The sequence below is a fragment of the Carassius auratus genome, unplaced genomic scaffold (assembly GCF_003368295.1).
Source record: "Carassius auratus strain Wakin unplaced genomic scaffold, ASM336829v1 scaf_tig00217330, whole genome shotgun sequence".
Classification (NCBI taxonomy): domain Eukaryota; kingdom Metazoa; phylum Chordata; class Actinopteri; order Cypriniformes; family Cyprinidae; genus Carassius; species Carassius auratus.
In genome coordinates this window covers 1-20453 of record NW_020529008.1, presented here as the reverse complement: position 1 = coordinate 20453, position 20453 = coordinate 1, and the positions used below count along the sequence as shown (strand labels likewise).

At 38.0% G+C, this 20453-nt stretch overlaps 1 protein-coding gene across 1 annotated transcript; it reads left to right on the top strand.

Annotated features, from left to right (window-relative positions):
* The first annotated feature begins 1008 nt into the window (after window positions 1-1008).
* On the top strand, window positions 1009-20253 carry LOC113100674 (gastrula zinc finger protein XlCGF8.2DB-like). Its single transcript, XM_026265299.1, has 2 exons — window positions 1009-1064; window positions 19152-20253. Exon 2 carries the CDS (start codon window positions 19157-19159, stop codon window positions 20201-20203), a length of 1047 nt encoding a protein of 348 aa, XP_026121084.1. The 5' UTR covers window positions 1009-1064; window positions 19152-19156; the 3' UTR covers window positions 20204-20253.
* The last annotated feature ends 200 nt before the right edge of the window (window positions 20254-20453 follow it).

Genomic DNA, 20453 nt, shown 5'->3' with positions numbered 1-20453 from the left:
AGTGCTCTGCTCTACGGGAGCGTGCGCTCTTACGGCAGAAGTGCCATTAGGACCCATATAAGGAAATTCCGCTCCATCTAACGTCACACAGAGCCATACTCGAAAAAAACTTTACGAAACTTGTGACAAACCGGAAGGAGTATTTTTGGAACAAAAATACTCCTTCAAACCTACAACTTAATTTTTGAAACTTTGTCCATGTTTAACATGGGAATCCAACTCTTTAACAGTGTAAAAAACTCAGTATGCATGAAATAGCATTTCACGCCCCCTTTAATTTCAATTTTGCTTGAAAATTTATAATAAATTTATTTCTGCAGAAAGGAAGGTTTTTTTTTTAAGGAAAACAAATCAGAGCACCTTTTGACGGTTCCCTGTGTTACTTCCTCTTGTCCGGCACTTCACTCTCATGTCCAGCAGGTGGCGATAAGACACGTAACGTTTGTTTGGCAAACACCAATAAACCTCAGAGGAAGAAGATCAGTTTCACCGCCATCTCTCTGTTTTTTTTTTATTCTGGTGATGTTCAATATAATCTGTTAGCGAAGTTTTTTCTATAAGTAGAACAATACAGTTTTTGAAACTGTGCAATTAATATTCTCATCATCACAGTCGTGACTAAGTTTTGAATCAAGCAGGAATATCTGGAGGAGGATAATCTGAACTGAGATCGGCTGTTGTGAAGATGATGTTTGTTAAAGAGGAGAGTGAAGAAAACACGAGTGAACCAGAAACCTGGATAATAAAACACGTGGAGCCAGAAACCTGGAGAATAAAACACGAGGAATCAGAAACCCGGAGAATAAAACACGAGGAATCAGAAACCCGGAGAATAAAACACGAGGAACCAGAAACACGGAGAATAAAACACGAGGAACCAGAAACCTGGAGAATAAAACACGAGGAACCAGAAACCTGGAGAATAAAACACGAGGAACCAGAAACCTGGAGAATAAAACAGGAGGAACCAGAAACCTGGAGAATAAAACACGAGGAACCAGAAACCTGGAGAATAAAACAAGAGGAACCAGAAACCTGGAGAATAAAACACGAGGAACAAGGAGGTTTGTGTTTATTATTTATTCATCTTTAATGAATATTTTTGGTACATTCACAGATCCTTTATTAAAAAATAAGACTTTAATTATAATTAAAATGTCTTAAATCCATGTTTCAAAGTTTTTATTTAAATGTGACTGAACTGACACTGAGGATATTTAATTATTACTTTAATTAGACTTTACTTTTGCTTTTTGGAATCATAAAACTGTGTTGAACTCAGAGCATGTAAATTTGTTTTATGCTAGTATAAAACACATTTTAAGTAAAGTCGCTATAGGACTGTGGTTATTTTAAATCATGTAAATGTCTCAGTGGAGAATTATTTGCTTGTTTGTTACATTTCACTGTAAATCAGTAACAGTTTTGCAGCAGGCTTTGCAAACTGAATTTTCCTGTAAGATATATGTGACCCTGGAACACAAAAGCAGTCATAAGTAGCACAGGTATATTTGTACTGATAGTCAAAAATACATTTCTATGGGTCAAAATTATCAACTATTCTTTTTATGACAAAAATCATTAGGATTTTAAAAAGCCCTCTTCTGTAATTTTTGACTGAAAAATGTTAGCTTAATTGGAATGAGATGACACTTGGTGACTTTTTCACATTTACTATATGAACAAACAAAAAATAATGGACATGATTCAGATATGTTGAAGGGTAAAAAAAAAAATAGAACGTCAAGATATATATCTAACTGTAAAACCTAAAAAAATGAAGAATTTATTCATTAATTTCGGTCTATATGATATAATTACGATATCGATATGAACACTATTAAAAAAACCTCATAAAAACTGCCAAGAACGGCCATAACAGATGTCTATTCTGTACCTACGAAATAATGAAAAATTTATTTGCCAAATGGATGAAACCTATTACTATAAAACTTTATAATATTTTAGGGAAATAAAATGGCACAAATAAATAAATATTAATCTTTTCTTTGCATTTAGCCTTCATACAAACAAGAAATGTGAAATCACTGTCAAATAAACATCTCAGGCTTACCTTATTGATTTTAATATATTTAACCTCAGACTATTGGCTAACACTGTACACTACCAGTCAAAAGTTTTTTAACAGTGAGATCTTTAATGGTTTTTAAAGAATTCTCTGCTTCTCACCAAGCCTGTTTTTATTTGATCAAAAATACAGCAAAAACTAACATTTAGAAATATTTTTACCATTTAAAATAACTGTCTTCTATTTGAAAATATTAAAAAAATAAAATGTATTGCTGTGATTTCAAAGCTGAACTTTACCATCATTACTCAGAGTAGCAGATTAATTTATAAATTTATTTAAAATATATAAATTTATTTAAAAAGCATTTATTTAAAATAGAAATCTTATATAACATTATAAATGTATTTATTATAATTTTTCATGAATTTAAAGCTTTTGAATGGTATAGTATATTGTGGCGAGTGGGGCGGGGCCGAGAGGCGTGGGAACGAGGAGTGAGGCCAGGTGTAGTGATTGGAGATGAGCTACACCTGAGCCCCACCGCTAGTATCGAGTCCCACGTAGGAGATGGAAGGATATAAAACTGGAGCGACGACCGTGAAGGACGAGAGAGGACCAGGCCTGGGACATTATTTTATGTTTGCTTTTTATTTATGCGCACCAGTCGTCCGTGAGGGGCTGGTGCGCCGTTTTGTATTTACTTTTGATTATTAAAATGAGTTTTTGATTGTGCGCCGGTTCCCGCCTCCTCCTTCCCGATGAATATGGAGATTTGTTTGTTACAGTGGTGCCGAAGCCCGGGAGAAGGAGGGACGCGCTGCTGAAGATCCCTCGCCGCTGTGGTGAATCCGCGGTGCCCTCGAGCTGGCGAGGTGTGTGCCGCCATGGACGCTCGAGGCGGTGGGCTGGAGCGAGTTGCCGGGGACGGGCGAGCTCGCTGCCGACCGCCCACGACAAGGAGGGGCGGCTGCCGTCCGTGAGGGAGCGGAGGAGTAGGCGCCGTTTGCCAGGGGGCCGGAGCCTGCCGCCTCCGTGACGGAATCCGGAGGGGCAGGGAACGGGGGACTCCTGCCGCTGCCCAAAATCGGAGGAGCCGTCGCCGTCCACCGGGCGGCGGAGGAGTCGTGCCGTCCGCCGAGGGCCGTCCAGTGCCACCGCCAGGCACCGCGGAGGAGATCACCCAGCTGGTGGAGGGCCGAGCAGCAGTGTGTCTGGGAACCGGATTTTTTTTTTTTTTCCTCTCTCCCCTCTCTCGTCCCTGTCGCTCCTCCTTCCATCTCCTTTTCTCTCACCTCGTCTGTCCTACCCCCAGGTTCCCGCAGGTCCCCATGAGCGGTCTCCCCCGGAGGGAAGGGGGGGGGGGGGGGGGAGTAGAGCGCAGTCTCGGGAGTACCCCCCGGCCTGCGAGGGGCGATGGGGGTATGTGGCGAGTGGGGCGGGGCCGAGAGGCGTGGGAACGAGGAGTGAGGCCAGGTGTAGTGATTGGAGATGAGCTACACCTGAGCCCCACCGCTAGTATCGAGTCCCACGTAGGAGATGGAAGGATATAAAACTGGAGCGACGACCGTGAAGGACGAGAGAGGACCAGGCCTGGGACATTATTTTATGTTTGCTTTTTATTTATGCGCACCAGTCGTCCGTGAGGGGCTGGTGCGCCGTTTTGTATTTACTTTTGATTATTAAAATGAGTTTTTGATTGTGCGCCGGTTCCCGCCTCCTTCTTCCCGATGAATATGGAGATTTGTTTGTTACATATATATTGTTACAACAGTTTTTTTTTTCCCAGATAAATGCTGATCTTTGGATCTTTCATCAAAAAATCCTGAAAAAATTGAAACAGTTTTAAATCTTGACAATCAGCAAATTGGCATATTAAAACGATTTGCCAATAAGGGAATTTGTCAAATTTCATGATTTGCCAATTAGAGAAGTCATGGCCTAGTTGTTAGATAGTTTGTCTCCTAACCCTAATGGTGCGTTTACACCAGAAGTGAATAGAGCATCTGGCGTGAGAGATTTCACTGTTAAGTCATTGCAAAGATGTGAATATAAAACATGCAGCGTGAATGAGGCGGCGCGTTTGACGCAATTGACCCACGAATGACGCAGCGCGAATTGAGAGTTTCGGGCGTTTTGAGTTGAAAAATTTGAACTTTGGCGAAATTTCGCACCGCGTTAACCAATCAGGAGCTTGCTCTAGTAGTGACGTGATTAGGATGTAGCGAGCGGAGGGGAAACAACAATGGAGGAAAAGCTTATCATCGCTGTATGTGGATACCCGGAGCTGTACGATACTTCTTCAAAAAGGATCTTGCTTGTGTATATATAACATTTTAATAGATTAATTGACTAAAGACCAAAGGTTAAATTTACCCCAAATGAGTTATATTTTATCTTGAACCACTAAAGTGACATCAGAGCCAGCGGCACGTCAGAAGGTCTAGCTGAGGTGAGACTGCTCTCGGTGGATACATTATCACTGAGCTCCCGCTGATCGAGTGGAGCTCGTCTTCGAAAATTGGTGAAACACATATTTAAATAGACACTGTCTTTTTAAATATACCACATATTTCAGTTTAAAACAACTACATTGTCGCCTGAAATACTTTTAAAACTATATTTCATGCTGTGTGAACTCAACCGGCAGAGCTCAGACGCCCCCTCCCCCCATGACACAAATTTGCATCTGTTGTGAAGTAAATTTCACGCACGAATGAAGCGAATAATCTCAAAATGTTAAAACGTCCAACTACTCATGAATAGAGTGATTTATTCGTGCAAGTTGTGTCTGGTGTGAACACACAAGCCGCTTTTCCACTGTCGGGCCAGTGCGAGCCAGGGCTTAAAGCAGGCCGGGCGGGGCTCATAGCCTCGGACCAGTAGCACCGAGGCCAGAATAGCGCAGGGTTTCCACAGTGGAGCCTGAAGCTCCACTGCGCGTCACTAAAACACGCCCTTTAACACGCCTCTCAGAACAACGTCATGCAACGTCATGTTCTTATGCTTATAAACGTGCAATATCCTTATATTTATTTGTTAACCCTCCATCCTAGAACATTCCTGCATCTCACTCAATCCTATTCCATTATCATTTATAGCACAATTGTTTATACACTTATTTATTTGCCAAATTGTAAATCTCTTTTTTTTTTTTTTTTTTTTTTTGTCTGTGTGTTGTTGTCTCTGTGTACTGGAAGCTTATGTCACTAAAACAAATTCCTTGTATGCGTGAGCATACTTGGCAATAAAGCTCTTTCTGATTTATAACCTCATCATTTCACCAACAAAGAGAAGTTATCAGAAAACTAAGAAATAAGTCACTGGAACATGCGCGATCACAAAACAGCATGATAAAAGCGGCCGTTTGTTTGCATGCTTTGGTTAATATTCTAATTCAAAAGCATCGATGTAGAATAAGTGATACATTGATCATATTGATTTAATTTATCAGGACTCAAAATTAATCACACATAAATACACTTATTTCTATTTTATTTATTTATTTTTAACGCTCATGAAAATAGCCTGCTTATTCAGTCGAGTCTGTTTCTGTTTATTAGACACAGTAGCCGTCACATTTAGAATGAATGATAATATCTCTATTTTTATAAAAGCTCCCGAACAAAAAACTTTATTATATTTTTTTTAAGAATATCGTGATCTAAACTCTCGAGACGAGGCTTGTGACAGATAATATAAGTTACTAAATAAATACACGATTGTGATAGAGAATAAGAAGCTGACGTCGGATTTCTTCAAGTGGTCATATTTACCATGTTTACTATGGTAACAAGTTTAGCGTGCATATCTTTTACCTTTTCATATCTTTTCATATCTTTGGCATACCGCCGCGCAGACTCTATTTTTATAAAAGCTCCCGAACAAAAATCATTATTATATTTTGATGACATGCAACGTGGAGCTAAACTCACGAAACGAGACGACAGATAAAATGTTACTTAATAAATACACAATTGTTATAGAGAATAAGAAGCTGACATCCGATTTATCCAAGCGGTCATATTTACCATGTTTACTATGGTAATGTTAATGTTTAGCGTGCATAGTCTTTTACATCACTTATAAATATTTCTGCCTTGTTTAGTGATTATAATCCACATCGGGTCAAGTTATTTCAAACACTTGCTGCTAACTAAGAGTGAGTTTTGAGCTCAACTTATTTTAAAAAGTCTTTAATACCGGTGTTAAAGCTGTTATCTTTCTGAAATGATCCGCGGCTGACGCTCTCTAGACACGGAGAAACTCCACCTTTGTTCAGAACCCCTCCTCTAGCCCCAGCTGGCCCGCTTTGGCCCAAGGTTTTCGTTGGGCCAAAAAACCCTGGCCGTTGGCCCCGAGGAAGCCCCGGCGAGGCACGATCAAGCCCCGGAAGTGACAGTGGAAACGCGACTGGGCCTGGCACGCACTAGCACGCCTGGTTTAAGCTCGCCAGTGGAAACGCGGCTACAGTAAGGTTGTGGGTTTGAGTGTTTGGCTGGCAATACCACGACTGTGGTACTCTTGAGCAAGGCACCAAACCCCAAACTTCTCCCTGGGCTTTTGTGTGTGTGTTCACTGCTACGGGTGTGTGTTCACGGTGTGTGTGTTTGTGTTTGTGTGCACTTTGGATGGGTTAAATGCAGAGCACGAATTCTGAGTATGGGTCACCATATTTGGCTCAGTTCAATCAGTTTTTCACTTTATTTATGAATCATGTGACACGGAAGACTGAAGTAATGATGCTGAAATTTCAGCTTTGATCACATGAACAAATTACATTTCAAAATATATTCAAATACAAAGCAGATATTTTAAATTCTCTGAGAGCGTTAGAACTAGTGGGTTGGCCAGTAACGGCTGTAATCGAAGCGGCTCCACTCTTGAACGCTACTTTTCAGATAAAATGAAAATGCCATCGAAACTTTTCTGAAGACAGTCCTTTCCCTCCAGAGACACATTCATACAAAACACTCGTGCCACATTCTTATTTTGAAACCTGCAGTGCTCATGTTTATTAGTGTTGCACGGTGCACCAATACTTCAAAAGTATCGCGATTCTCGGAAATTAAAAACGTCACGATTCCTAAATTTATTAGTATCGATACTTCAAATAATGACTGCGTTCCAGATTTGTAAGAGACGTATTTCATGTTGGTGTGTGCAACGCATGCTTCCAGTGCCTCCGTATGGACGTCTGTTTTTTTCTCCTCATGCAAGCAGCAAAAAAGCACTACAGCGATTTGTTTGGTCAGACAGTTCATATATAATATTCACATTAATAGGGGATTAAACGTGGAGCTATTTTCTGTATGTTAAATATGAGCGTATCTGCACAGCACCTATAACTGCGCTTTGTATCTGCTGATGCTGATTGAGATTTACATGCTTGGCTCACTGACCCTGTATACTCATTCATTTCATTCATAAATGAGATGTATTAGTTCATTCAACTCATTCACGAATGAGAAGATCTCTCGATCTCGTTCAGTGAAGGGCGGATGGGTTCACTACATTCAACAAATCACATGCTCCGTCACATTTTGAGTAACTCTTTGACAGGATGAAACAGTTCACAGAGCTGTTCACGAGCTGCTAGCACCGTGCTCACGCGCTACTGTGGAGGGAGGAACTTTAGTGAACGAGAAATATGAGTCTAGTAGCAACGTATCTTCCGTGATGTCCCCGATGCGCGGGCCACGGTGGGTAAAGAAATGTTACTTTATTTGCGGGCTGGGGTGGGCCAAATAATTTCATAAAAGCGGGACCCACGGGTTGGAAAAAAACCCGACCCGCGCATCACTAGGCTGCATGTGCGAGCACAAGTGATACTGTGGCCACCGGTCCACGACTGGTAGAAAAAGATGACACTCACTAATAAAGCTCACTGGCTGAGTTTTCTCCTCTGAAAGAAAAGGTTGCACAACTGACAGAATAAGTTACAATATCTGAGATATTGCTGCTAAATTTTATTCGTTTTATTTTGTTTTTTACTTGAATGTCATTGCTTATATTGAAAGTCTTTTGACATTTAATCTTCTGAGTTCAGAAACATTGTTTAATATAATCGCTGTTCATATTTTTATTCAAAGTTCAGAATCAAGATAAATTTATTACTCTAATGTTTCTTATGATAACTGAGACAATGCTGCTAAATTTATTCTTTCTTTACCTTGAATGTCATTGCTCTATTTTATTTTTTATATTTTGATATTTCATATTTTGTTCAAATATTTAATATATCTGCTGTTCATGTGTTCATTTATTAGTACGTTATATGATTAGAATGTTGTCCCAGTTTTAAAATAAAGCACAGCAATGATATTTGAGAGTGTATTTTCCCTTTTCAGTAAAAGTATCGAAAAAGTATCAAAATCGCAATTCTTGACTAGGTATCGGTATCAAAACAATAATTTTGGTATCGTGACAACACTAATGTTTATTCAATAAAGTCAAACACTAAAAAGAAATCAATGTACGGGAACACTGGTGATGTATATCAAAATATCAGAAATGTTTTAAAATCATAACAATATGTATCGCAATATATATATTTTTCAATAACGGTGATATTGAATTATTTGCCAGCCCTACAATGAATGTTTTTCGCGCTGAGTATTAATTGCTTCACTCTGTCCGTGTTCAGTCTGTCCACACAGACTGTGGTGGCAGGTGAATTTGTGACATTTATTGATAAGGAGATGTCTGTAAACTGAACGTTTTTTTGCACCAAGGATACACACCTTTCAAAGTCGCACCTGACAGGACAGTTATGCTATTGAATTTAGATTAAAGCTTAAAATAAAGAATTTTCATGTTTTGGGTCACATAAATCTCTTTATTTATATAACGCTTCTAACTATATAGATTGTAACAAAGCAACTGAAAAACATTAAATAGAAAAATAGTGTGCCAATAAAGCAAAAAAAATGTCCACAGAAATGCAATAATTCAGTGATGTAATTTGACGTGACCGGATGATCTAGCAATGTGGGCAGACCCAGTTAATCAATGATGAGAATTGTTGTTGTGAGTTCTATCAAACATAAGGACATAAGAAGTTTTAAATATGTTAAATGGTATAAGAAATGTCTTAATTATAATTTCAAGAGGTCTTACAGTTGGGCACGGAAAGACAAGAGTTGTGATATGCCTGTATAGGGCAATGATGTCACTAGGGCTGGGACAACGCGTCGAGGTCATCGATGACGTCGACGCAAAAAATACGTCGACGCAAAATATGCGCGTCGATTCGTCGACCTGTTTTTATTTCTCTAAAAAACGTTTGCAAAACGTTTACCTTATGTGCGCTGAATATACGCGATGGCCGGATCAACATTCTGTCCAACGTTATATAACCAATCCAGGGGTTTTTCAGCATTGATCTTTTTTTTGGCGGCTGTCAAAGCCTAATTTGATCGGTGAGTGATGCCTGACAGGGCGCGTACGAGAGAGAGCCCCGGCTGCGCGCGCACACTCACAGTCTTCAAACAACACGAGCGCTTCTTGCTCTCTCTCTACCTTGTGCATATTAACCAGTGGCGTAGCCAGAAAAGAGACTCTGCGTGTTCATATGAAAATCTGGGTGTGCCACATTTATTGTCAGATTACTGTGCAACATTATGGGATAGCATTTTTTTCGCACTGCTTCCGTCCAACCATACTCCTAGTGGTAATTTGCAGGTCGTGTCAACATGTAGTTAATTGTTAAATATAATAATTTTCTTCCAAATACGATAATTTTGAACTTCTGCTACGATACTTGGACATTTCCAATCTGGCAACACTGTCTGTTGATGTTGGGCCCGGGGAGGGAGAAACATCCTCATCAGGTGTAAAATTAAGGCCTTGTGTCCATCAAGCCAAGGTTTTTTGCTAAAAAAAAATTAAGAAAGGAGCTCTGCGACATATTGATAGCTAGCAATGTGCAATCAAAAATTATCTGTTTATATCATAGACTGCTGGGGTCACAGTCAGCTGCTGTTTGCTGATTGGTTGGCAGTCCAAATGTCGGCACATATATTTTAACAAAAATAATTAAAAATGTAAATTACATTTGAACATTTTTAGCATTATTGCACCATATATTGGATTCTTATTTCTGTGCCCCTGAGAGTATGATTTAAAATGTTCAGTGGCGTCACAGAACTGCCAGATTCAAACAGCTTTCGCGCGTTGGCTGGCACTGACCCAGAGACAGACGCGCTCAGCGCTTGTCATATATCACAATATGAAGTGTTTTCGACAACATAATGTTTATTTTAGGTTTCATACATGTAAATATACATAATCACTAGTTAAACAATACATTGGTAGTTTGTAAAATACACACTGATGTCTATGGAAGCAGCAAAAACTATCTATTCAAATGTAATTTGCCGACGTGTTTAATTCATAAATCAGACACACATAGCAGAACAATAAAGTTTACTCTATTCTTTGTCCAGTTCAACAGCCACTTACTTTCATGTATTTCGGGAGAAACTGGGGAATCCATGTGCTGTACGTTAAATCCGGCTGACAGGACTCTGAACTGCAGCGCTCATCTCGTTATAGATCAAGATAATTTATAAAGGTTTTTAATCGAAGAATTGGAATATCAGATAGTTGACATGTTAAGCAAGTTTGTTTATATATTTTAATAAAAAATGAAAAACTAAATAAAACGAATACCGATACATCTGTAACAGATGATCTGTTAGTGGCTGCGGTGTGTCACGTGACAATCATGACGCGTCGCTATGGAAACAAGGGGTCAGTTAAAATATTCGTAATTTACGCGTGAAAGGGTTGATTTAAAAATATATATATTTTCTAAGTAAACAACAATAGCCCAAGTTTCGTAAACATTTTTTATTGAGACTATAAAAAATAATTCTGCATCTATTTTTAGGCGTGCCAGCTGCCACTGTGGGTGGCACAGGCACACCCTGGCACACCTGTGGCTACGCCACTGATATTAACCAAAATCATTAAACACGAAAAAGTGAAAAAGGGCGAAACACTAAAGTTTCACGCGCACTCACAGTCTTCAAACTACACGAGTGCTGTCTTGCTCGCTCTCTCTCTCTCTCTCTCTCTCTCTCTCTCTCTCTCTCTCTCTGCATATTAACCAAAATCATTAGACACGATAGAAAAAGGGCGGAACGCCAAAGTTTCACGTGGAGCATTGGGAGATTTTTTTTTTCTCCATGACAGGCTGCTGGCTCCCACTGTTAATTATTTATTTATTTATTTTGGAAAAGCACTCTCTGTATTAGCTTATAGCCCCTCAAGTTTACATTGGTTACTGTATTCTTTCAATTGCTCTAAACAAGTATTTTGGGTGAGCTTTTTTATTGAATGCTAGACATCAAGTTGTTGTTATTTTCATCTGAAAGAAGAACTTTTTTCAGTAAGCTAGGTCCTATGTGTTCAGTAAGCTTGTTTCAGTAAGCTATGTGTTTTCAAGGCTTCAAGGTTTTATTGAATGCTATCTCTATACAAGTGCAAAGTAATGCATTCTTAGTCAGTCTTTTATTGTGTAATTTTTAAGAGCAATAAACATATATTGCAATGTTAAGGAAATCATGTTTTTTTTCATTCAGATATGTAAATCAACATGTATAAATTGTTAGTAGTCAATTAATGGGGAGATAATCGAAATCGAATCAGTCCGAAAAAAATTAATCGTTAGATTAATCGATGCATCGAAAAAATAATCGCTAGATTAATCATTTAAAAAATAACCGTTTATCCCAGCCCTAGATGTCACTGAATAAATATGAGCGCTGCACGTTTGAAGTCTACACGTGCCGCGGATATCTTTTCTTCATATGAATGTATCTGAAGGGAACCAACTGTCCTCAGAAACATGTCATTGGTATTAGAGCCCGACCGATATGGATTTTTGGGGGCTGATGCCGATATTAACTCGAAAAGAGCCGATTTATAAGCCGATATTTTGATTTTGAAAATAAACTGGATATTAGACCCATTTCCTATAAACTGCACTTACACAACATTCAATAGCAAAATATCTGCCTGTTCTATGTATGTGGGCTGTATAAATCATTTTCCAGAAGGGATTTATGTTTAAAAAAAAAAGCCTTAGTTACGGTCTCAATGACTAAACAATTGCACATCAAAAGTATATATTTTTTAATGACCAAAAAACAGTCTGATTTTAAACATTTAACACTTTTACTTTCTTCCAGTTGAAGCTGGTTTTAACAGTCTGTGTGTGTACTGTAAATAAATTGTAATACTAAAGTTAAAGTATTTGCAGAAGTAGTCCCACACTTTGCTGCTACAGCATTCACCTTTTTCAGGTATCTGTAGGGCAGAAAGAGAGACAGAGAAAGAATAAGCATGTGTATTAATAATATCACCATGTATCATTACTCATGTCATCATTAGAATTAGAATTATAATAAACCGGGATCTCCTACATAGGCAAAAATGAGAAATATTTATATTATTTTATTTGTCAAGCAATAGGTATGACATATTACCTATATTTAACCATATTATTACAACATTTTCCTGTTATGTCTGTAAAGCTGCTTTGAAACAATCTGTAAAAAAAAAAAAAAAAAAAGAACAAAGCGCCTGTTCAGCTCATATTTATTTACATGTCCCCTCTGGTTTAATCATTTCTGACGCACCTACTGTAGTTACTGTTACTACACTATATTTGCTCTCACAGACACATTCACAACGGACCCGTATATCTTCTCTTTGTGCAGGGAAGCGACGCGCACGCTGTGCGACGCGCCCGTTTTTTCCAGGCGCGTCCGCACCGCATCGAGTTAAAAACATTTCAACTTTTCAGAATGCCGCAGGCGCACCGCGGGTCATGTGACAAGAACTAACCAATCAGCTTCATCCTTTCCCGTAACAACGTTGAAAACTGAGCCAAGATGAAGGAACAGCTGTTCATAGCTGTATATGGATTGCCATTTTGAAATAAATTTATTAGCAGAGCTACTGCGAGCGATTTTTAGCGCTGCAAATCCATTTATCCTTTGCTGAAATTTCCGCGTCTTCATGGAGAGAGCACGTCATGGTTGGTAAGCAAAGGCAGACGCCTCAGGAGCGCTTCTGCCCGAGCGCTTTGGAGAAGGAAAAAGCGGCGCGCCTAGCGTTTTCCATGCATTTTAGCGCGATATGTGAACGGCCCCTTACGCGGTCATTATGTGGGAAACACTGCAGATATATTTAGAATAAGATAAACGCTAAAGTTATAGTTTGACCTCTTATTAACGTTAGCGCTCTTCCACTGATAAACATGGTATTAGCTTTGTGGCTAATCTAATATAGCAATGCATTAGCGGCTGTAAGTGATGTTACAGAATGTTTAGAAGTGATAATGATAGGACCGTTAGCTAGAACTACCACACCGTTTTTATATACAGTGTATGAACTAAATCATCTCACATGACGAACGACAGACTCACCGTCAAAACAGTAGGCTACATCTCTTGTGGCTTGGCTGATCGCTTTCTTCTATAGTGGAGTTGCAGACTCTCTGCAACTGCGGAGCTCCCTCTGGTGGGCAAACTATGCAACACTCATAACATGAGTGAAGCATGAGACTCTGTTTCTCATGTTTCATCGGCCGTTATAAACGCCGATGCCGATTTAAATGCAATAAGCTCATATCGGCCGATAATATCGTCCGGTCGATATATCGGTCGGGCTCTAATTGGTATGCATTAATTTTTCCAATAATTCCTGATGAAGCAGTGTTTATGAGCACGGAGCTGCTTTGTGTACAGCCTTTACCGGGAAAACCACAATATTTCAGCGCTCCTAAAGCGCCTCCTTGTGGCAGAGAATGAATTTGCATTTCCACAATTAGGGGTGGGCGATATATCTAGATGATAATATCCAAATTGTTGTCTGGACGATATGCAAAATTGGGGAATATTTAATAATTTGTACAATCCAACCCCCCAAACATGAAAAGAGCTGAAGGAAGTTAAAGAGAAAACAAATAATACACACTATCACCTTTTAAACAATTATATGTAGCGATTTTAATAATGTAGTAGGGGTTTGTTTTTTTTTTGTACAAAATCACGATCGTTCCTCGATTGCACGAGAGTAAGCTGCTACTAATTTGCAATACAACTACGGAGTTCTGAGCTGTGTGTTATGACGTGTGTTATGACGTTACAAAAATCCAAAAACGTAAGGAGTAAAGCCGATGTATGATTAATAAAATAGCTGCTAGAAAAGGCAAAATATGCATTGTTTTTGGAAAACTGAAGTCTGAAGTTACATTTCTTAAATGTCTGTGGCATCCCCAAGTGGTGAGCTTCGTGGTTGCATCATTAGAAAATTGTGTTGTATAATGAGGAGTCCAAAAGATGGAATACATTGTCCCAAGAGATCCACCGGAATAGCCTCTGAACACGAACAGGGCTTCTTCTATTTTTACAGGGCTTCTTTATTAATACAGTGAACTACCCATAATGCCTCAGTGCCCCTGACCTCTTACGTCATTACAGTGTGCCGTGCGTATGTTACTCATTAGTCACTTGTTATCTAGCTTCGAGTGCAACAACACAAAAATTAGCGAAGAAAGCGAAAATACACAGTCATCTTCAAAACCAGTGCCAGAGCTAACAGCGAGATGTGGGTCAGCTTATTTAGCCTTGAGATGGTTTGGACGAGCAACAAAAGTCGCCCAGCTGTAGAATTTGTCATATGCAGATCGCCGTATAGCAGAGCGCCACAACCAACCTCTTCCATCATCTCCGTACCACGCACAAAACACAGTTTGAAGAGTATGAAAGGCTTCGTGCTGAACAAAACAGCACTGCTGCTACAAACACGGTACAAAATAAAAGAACAGACACAACATGGCAGAAACATTCACAAAGAAAACTCCATATGACAAAATATCTTTATGTACTAGTAATTCTATACAATAATAGGTCAAATGCAGCAAGTCAAAAGACCAGCTGGACCTTCTTTGCCAATTTGCAAACATTTCTTTAAAGGATTAAAGGAAAATATTGTCTGAATATCGATATCGAGATATTGAAAAAAATATCAAGATATACATTTTTGTTAATATCTCCCACCCCTACCAACAAGCCTTTCTTGCTGTTTATGGTCAGATCAATGCAAATGTCAACTCATGTTTTAACACGGCAAAGTTGTACATGAGAAATAAGTTAATGTGCCTTCTGGAAATCTAAACAATTAAGATAAAAATGTATGTATTAAATTAACTGTTCTAAATTGACAATTTATTCTTGATTTATAGTTTTTCATAAAAATGGTCTAAAGGCTGAAATGCTTTGTTTTTATGAAAACCTGTAGGCCTATCTAAACTGTAAATCATGTAATTTTATGGCTCAATACTGTTATCACAGACATTATCCAACCCTACTCATTCGTGTTACTTCAGCAGCTCTTAAAATGGACTTAAATTTTTTTTTTTAATTATGCAGATACCCTGTAAATAGTGAAATAAAATTCCTTCCTTCATATTTGTTTATCTGTATATTGAAAATATTTTTGATTGACATTTATCTGATTTTTTATATATATATATATATATATATATATATATATATATATATATTATATTATATTATAATGTTTTTTTTTCTAAGATTTTTTTTTTTGTGTTTGTATTTTTTATTTTGGCTAGTTAAATTTTTGGCTACCAAAATCAGAAGATTACCTGCCCGAAGTGCTACCAGGGATTTTAAAACTTTGCAATCGCTGTTCTCTCCAATGACCCCTTCTGTCTTACACGTCTTATTTGCTCCAGTTAAATAGTGCTTGAATTGTGCATTATTTTAGTCATTCCCACAGGTTTCTCACTTATATCTGATCTATATTAGTGGAGCGCACAAGCCTAGCTTGTGAGCCACAAATACTAAAATAAGTGGCTATATTAACTGTGTTAAAATGTCTTGGCGAGTATCAAGTTAAACACAGTTAGTTTTGGAACGTTAAATAGTTGAGAAAGGGAACACATGTTGTGTAACAGTGTTATAGTCCATGGAAAAACTCTTAAAGGCACCACAGTCCAATATTCCTGCTGCTGGTCTATCATGTTAACAAAAAAAAAGAAAACCACTCTGCTCTTGACTGAATACGTTTCATAACTTTAATGGTAAGCATTCATTTGTATTTAATGTTTATAATGAAGACTACAGAAATTGCATTTGATAAAAATTAACATTTGAATACTTCAATTTCTGTAGTATTTCTTACCTGAATTAACTATTTTTGCTGTTGTTTACATTTTTTAAATTTTTTCTTATTTTATTACTTTATATATGGTTACATTTTTTATGAAAATAAAACTTTGGATTGAAGAAAAGTTTATTTTTTTGTATATGCAGTCAATTATAGCTGTTAGGGGGAAAAATGTGAAGAAAAATCTGAATTTGCACAAATCCGTATCGGTAGATCACACAGGATTTTGGAATTGGCATAGAAAATTGCAATTAGTGCATCTCTATCAAAGAACAAACCTTGATAGCTGGAGCTGTCAATGGCTATGTTTACATGGGCACTTTTGGTTCGATCGAACTGAATTCGTTATTATTGATGAATCTGATTGTAGTGTTTATATGAATGCTTAAAGGGGGGGTGAAATGCTTGTTTTCACTCAATATCCTGTTAATCTTGAGTACCTATAGAGTAGTACTGCATCCTTCATAACTCCAAAAAGTCTTTGGTTTTATTATATTCATAAGAGAAAGATAGTCTGTACCGATTTTTCCCGAAAAAACACGACCGGCTGGAGGCGTGACATGTGGGCGGAGCTAAAGAATCACGAGCGCGAGTAGGCTTTTGCGTTGAGAGCGTTTGGAAGCTGTGACATTACCGTGAGGAAAAAAACATCATCCAAAACAAACCATGGCTAACAGTCAGATTCAGCGTATATTTATGATCCAGAATCAGATCCAGAGGCTGAAATTTAACAAGAGCAGCATCAGCAACGACATCTCTATGTGGTATGTACTGAAACTGTATATATTTGCTTAGCGGTTTTGGAAGTTCCACTTTGTCGTCTTTTTTTTTTTTTTTTTTTCTTTTTTTTTTAAGCTGTACATGTGGAAAGTGCAGTTTGATGACAACATCGCATGTTGTTTACTTGATGTGCTTACGCGCCGATAGCTAAGTTAACAACACAGAGATATTTGAAGCAGTTTTACTCACCGCATGCGGTTCCAACACACGATCGTGACCCTTTTTCGTTGGGACTGCATTATCCTTAAGAAATAAACGATGTGCAAATCCGGCGTCAAACTGGGTCTTGTTTGTAAAACAAGCATCTTCGAAATGCAGGGAACAAACAAAAACACTTGCACAACTCCGTTGATGCTCTGTAAAAATAAAATGCTGTTTTTTTTTTTTTTTTTTTGTAATCTGTGCAGGGTTGTCTTGCCCTGGCAACCAAAAACACACTTCTTTTGTGACATTTCGCGACGCTCTCACTCTGATCAGTGAATGTCTGTGCTCTCAGTGCTCTGCTATACTGGAGCGCGAGCTCTTCCGGCAGAAGTGCCCTTAGGACCCATATAAGGAAATTCCGCTCCATCTAACGTCACACAGAGCCATACTCAAAAAAAACTTTCCGAAACTTGTGACAAACCAGAAGGAGTATTTTGGAACAGAAATACTCCTTCAAACGTACAACTTAATTTTTGAAACTTTGACCATGTTTAGCATGGGAATCTCTTTAACTCTTTAACAGTGTAAAAAACTCAGTATGCATGAAATAGCATTTCACCCCCCCCCCCTTTAATAAAGTGATTGGATTAATGTGCATGTTTATGTCACAAGCTTCAAATTGGAATACTTTTTTTTTTACATGTGCATTGCTCAAATAGTGAGAGTGAAAATGACATTTAAATGTACATTTAGTCATTTAGCAGACACTTTTATCCAATTATCCAAATGAGGACAATGGAAGCAATTAAAAAACAACAAAATAGCAATATGTAAGTGCTATAACAAGTCTCAGTTAGCATAAACACAGAACACGTAGCAAGGGCTTTTAAATAATATAATAAAAAGAAAACCGATAGAAATAGAAAAAAAAGAATAGAACAAGCTAGTGTTAGAGGTATTTTTTAATACTTGTATAGTAAAAGAAAAGAAAATAGAATACAAAAATATAAGATAAATAGTTAGATAAGTTTTTTTTGTTTGTTTTTTAGAATAGAATAGTGAGTGCTAAAGTTAGAGAGAGATGGGTTTTAAGCCGATTCATGAAGATGGCTAAGGACTCAGCTGCTCGGATTGAGTTGGGGAGGTCATTCCACCAGGAGGAACATTTAATTTAAAACTCCGTAAAAGTGACTTTGTGATTCTTTGGGATGGCACAATCAATCGACGTTCACTTGCAGAACATAAGTCTGAAGTAATAAATTTAGTTAAATGGGTGCAGAAGCCAGTGGTGGTTTTGTTGGCAAACATCAATGCCTTGAATTTTATGCGAGCAGTTATTGGTAGCCAATAGAGCTGCAACTAACAATTATTTTTCTGATTTGTCGTCTAATCTAAACGATTATTTTTATTACAATAAATAATGTAATTTTTTAATTAGCTAATGATTCCTTTGGGATAACTTTACAAAAAAAATAAGTACAACTTCTAATATAATATTTCAACCTTTATTCATTTTCAACCAATGTGGTTGAAGTTTTTACAGTATAAATAATAGAGGCAAATAAAATAATTTTACTATGGTAAATATGAATTGATGATAGCATTTATAATTAAACCACAGTAGCCATAAATTTACACTTGTCTGAGACGTCATGAATGTTCTTTAGCATCCAAACCATTCAAAACCATTCGAATTTCATTAGGATCAACTCAATCAGATTAAGCTATTTATATTGAAAGTTTTTCAATCCAACTGAGCCGTTATAAGATTACAAACGGATTATTTGGGTGCGTGTAAACGTAGCCAATGTGTAGTTTCTCTACAAAGTAACATCACCATCTACTGGCCTCTCAGCACAATGCAGTGTTTTTAGATATTATCTGTATTAAAAAGGGACCGTTTTGGCATTGTTTTCATTTGTACACTCATTTCATCCTTTTATTTTTCAAATGTATAAATTGATTTTCAATCTTTATAATGATTTAATTTCAGGCCTAATGAAAATGAAGGAAGAAAGACCAGATCTGAATGACGTGGAGGAGGAATATCAGGATCAGAAAGATCAAGATGTCAATGGAGAAAAATCTGTAATTTGCAACATTAAAAAAACAGACGTCAAAAGGCCTTTCAGCTGCTCTCAGTGTGGGAAGAGCTTTACACGGAAAGGACACCTTAAAAATCATTTGTTAACTCACACTTCAGAAAAGCCTTACAGCTGCTCTCAGTGTGGAAAGAGTTACGCACAGAAAGGAAACCTTAATAATCATTTGGTAACCCACGCTTCAGAAAAGCCTTTCAGCTGCTCTCAATGTGGAAACACTTTCAATCGTAAAGCAAGCCTTGAGAAGCACATGTTGATTCATGCTGGGATAAAGCCTTACATCTGCTCTGAGTGTGGAAAGAGTTGTACATATAAAGAAAACCTCAAGACTCACATGTTAATTCATACTGGGATAAAGTCTTTCAGTTGCTCTCAGTGTAAGAAGACTTTTACACATAAATCAGGCCGTGAGAAGCACATGTTAATTCATACTCAGATAAAGTCTTTCTGCTGCTCTCAGTGTGGAAACGCTTTCAGTCGTAAAGCATGCCTTGAGAAGCACATGTTTATTCATACTGGGATAAAGCCTTACAGCTGCTCTGAGTGTGGAAAGAGTTTCACACAGAAAGGACAACTTAATAATCATCTGGTAACTCACACTTCAGAAAAGCCTTTCAGCTGCTCTCAGTGTGGAAACACTTTCAGTCGTAAAGTATGCCTTGAGAAGCACATGTTGATTCATGCTGGGATAAAGCCTTACAGCTGCTCTGAGTGTGGAAAGAGTTACACACAGAAAGGAGCACTTAAAAATCATCTGGTATCTCACACTTCAGTAAAGCCTTTCAGTTGCTCTCAGTGTGGAAAGAGTTTTACGCAGAAAGGACACCTTAAGGATCATTTGGTTACTCACACTTCAGTAAAGCCTTTCAGTTGCTCTCAGTGTGGAAAGAGTTTTACATATAAATCAACCCTTAAGAGACACATGTTTATTCATACTGGGTAAAAAACCTTTTACCTGCTCTCAGTGTGAAATGTGTTTAGAACAAAAATGAGACCTTAATATTTGGTAACTCACACTTCAGAAAAGCCTTTCACCTGCTCTCAGTGTGGAAAGAGTTTTAACACAGAAGGAGACCTTATGGCTCGTTCCACTCATCGGTACAGTACAGTTCAGTAAAGTATGATTTGATACGGGGACCCTGATCAGACTTGCGTTTCACTACCAAAGTACCCTTATTTGGTAGGTGTAGTGT